We start from the raw sequence: 1,658 nt of genomic DNA, 5'->3' as shown, positions 1-1,658 counted from the left end.
GTGTGTGTGTGTGTGTGTGTGTGTGTGTGTGTGTGTGTGTGTGTGTGTGTGTGTGTGTGTGTGTGTGTGTGTGTGTCAGACTTACGGTAGCTGCTTTCACTATCGCTGGCGTTGGACGTCACGTGTTCTGGAATCACAACAAACACAAAACAAAACGCTGTTAAAATCACTTTCCCATAATGCTTTGCACCAAAGAAATCAATCCCTGCATTCCAGTACCCTTACTATCTACTATTTAGTTTGGTAGAAAAAAAGATTTAGGATGTCCCGATTCTTGTGGTCAGATTTAGGATGGTTAGAAGTACCCGGATGTCCTACTTCATCTGGCCAAGATTGTTAGTGTTGAAAACTGCATCCTATTTGGGCGATTCTGACCCACAATCCAATGTGCACGTGAAGTGACGTCACATCGACGAAGCCTCCGTATGAAAACAACTAGCGATGAGACGGATATAAAAGCAAGAGGCAAGATCAAGGAGCAATGTTATGATGAAATAAGAGAGTAAAGTATGTCCCAAGTGTAGCATACTGCATCCTAACTAGATTATTTTTATGGTCAGATGTAGTATGGAGAATAGAAAAATAGAAAAAAGAAAGAGTATGCGATTTGGAACACAGGGAGAGTTTAGAGTCCCGCCTTAAGCAAAAAATTGGCAGAAACAAAAAACATATTCAACAGAGAACATCTAATATTCAGTTAAAGCCCTACTTCACCGGTGGGAATATGAAGGTGTATTGAACTCTGAGATCCTATGTAGTATAAATGTGCAATTTTTTTTTAAATCGGTTCATCCTAGCCTGAGAAAAGGCAGAAAGAGTGTTTTATGGTCTCACTGTCTAACCCTACATTTCTCTTACTGTGACATCACAGCCAATTTCATTTTTTTTTGCACATTTATACTACATAGGATCTCAGAATTCAATACACCTTCATATTCCCACCGGTGAAGTAGGCCTTTAAATTATAAGTATTTACAGTAAGGAGTTTGCATGTATTTTGCTGCTAACTGCTAGTTCCCTTACTTTACCGCTAAACACCGCCACCTAGCTTCATCCAAATGTACACCTCTGGAAAAAATTCAGAGACCAGTCTGGATTTTTCTTAAATCTTTATCTCTACATTACTTATTGAAAATGCTCTAAATTACAATATTTTTTATTGTGAATTTGGTAGAAATGTTGTCAGTAGTTTATATTATAAAACCAAAATGTTCATTCTACTCAAACATATGCCTATAGATAGTAAAACAAGAACAAGACACTGAACATTTGGAGTGGTCTCTTCATTTTTTCCGGAGCTGTATACCACCTGATACTAGAACCATCACACTAGATGTTGAACAATAGAACTTAAAGGAACTGTTTTTTTTTTCCACATAATGTTCGACATGTTTTGGGTATTTTTATGAACATGGTTTAAAGGTGCAGAGTGTAATATTTTCTTAAAATGTTACACAGTGTCCCTTTAAACACCAGAAAGAATATTTTAATTCCAAACCATGACCAGACCTCAAAACTGTTTTTTTTTCAAATTTCAAAACATTTCTGGGAATTTCTGGAAGCGTTGATTTGTGGTTTAAATGTTTGACAGACTTACTGTGGCTGTCTATCTATCTATCTATCTATCTATCTATCTATCTATCTATCTATCTATCTAT

At 36.5% G+C, this 1,658-nt stretch overlaps 1 protein-coding gene across 1 annotated transcript in view; it reads right to left on the bottom strand.

Annotated features, from left to right (window-relative positions):
* Window positions 1-85: 85 nt before the first annotated feature.
* LOC307271027 (disks large homolog 1-like) overlaps window positions 86-1,658 on the bottom strand; it is a gene marked incomplete at both ends in the record, with an annotated part of 13,885 nt that continues 12,312 nt past the window's right edge. The window contains one exon of the mRNA XM_080054912.1: window positions 86-127. Coding sequence (XP_079911038.1) covers window positions 86-127 — 42 coding nt within the window. The remainder of the gene's footprint in view (window positions 128-1,658) is intronic.

The sequence above is a fragment of the Ammodytes marinus genome (genome assembly GCF_949987685.1).
Source record: "Ammodytes marinus genome assembly, contig: scaffold_549, whole genome shotgun sequence".
Classification (NCBI taxonomy): Eukaryota; Metazoa; Chordata; class Actinopteri; order Uranoscopiformes; family Ammodytidae; genus Ammodytes; species Ammodytes marinus.
The sequence above is the reverse complement of the archived record's forward strand: the minus strand, read 5'-3'. Positions and strand labels throughout refer to the sequence as shown.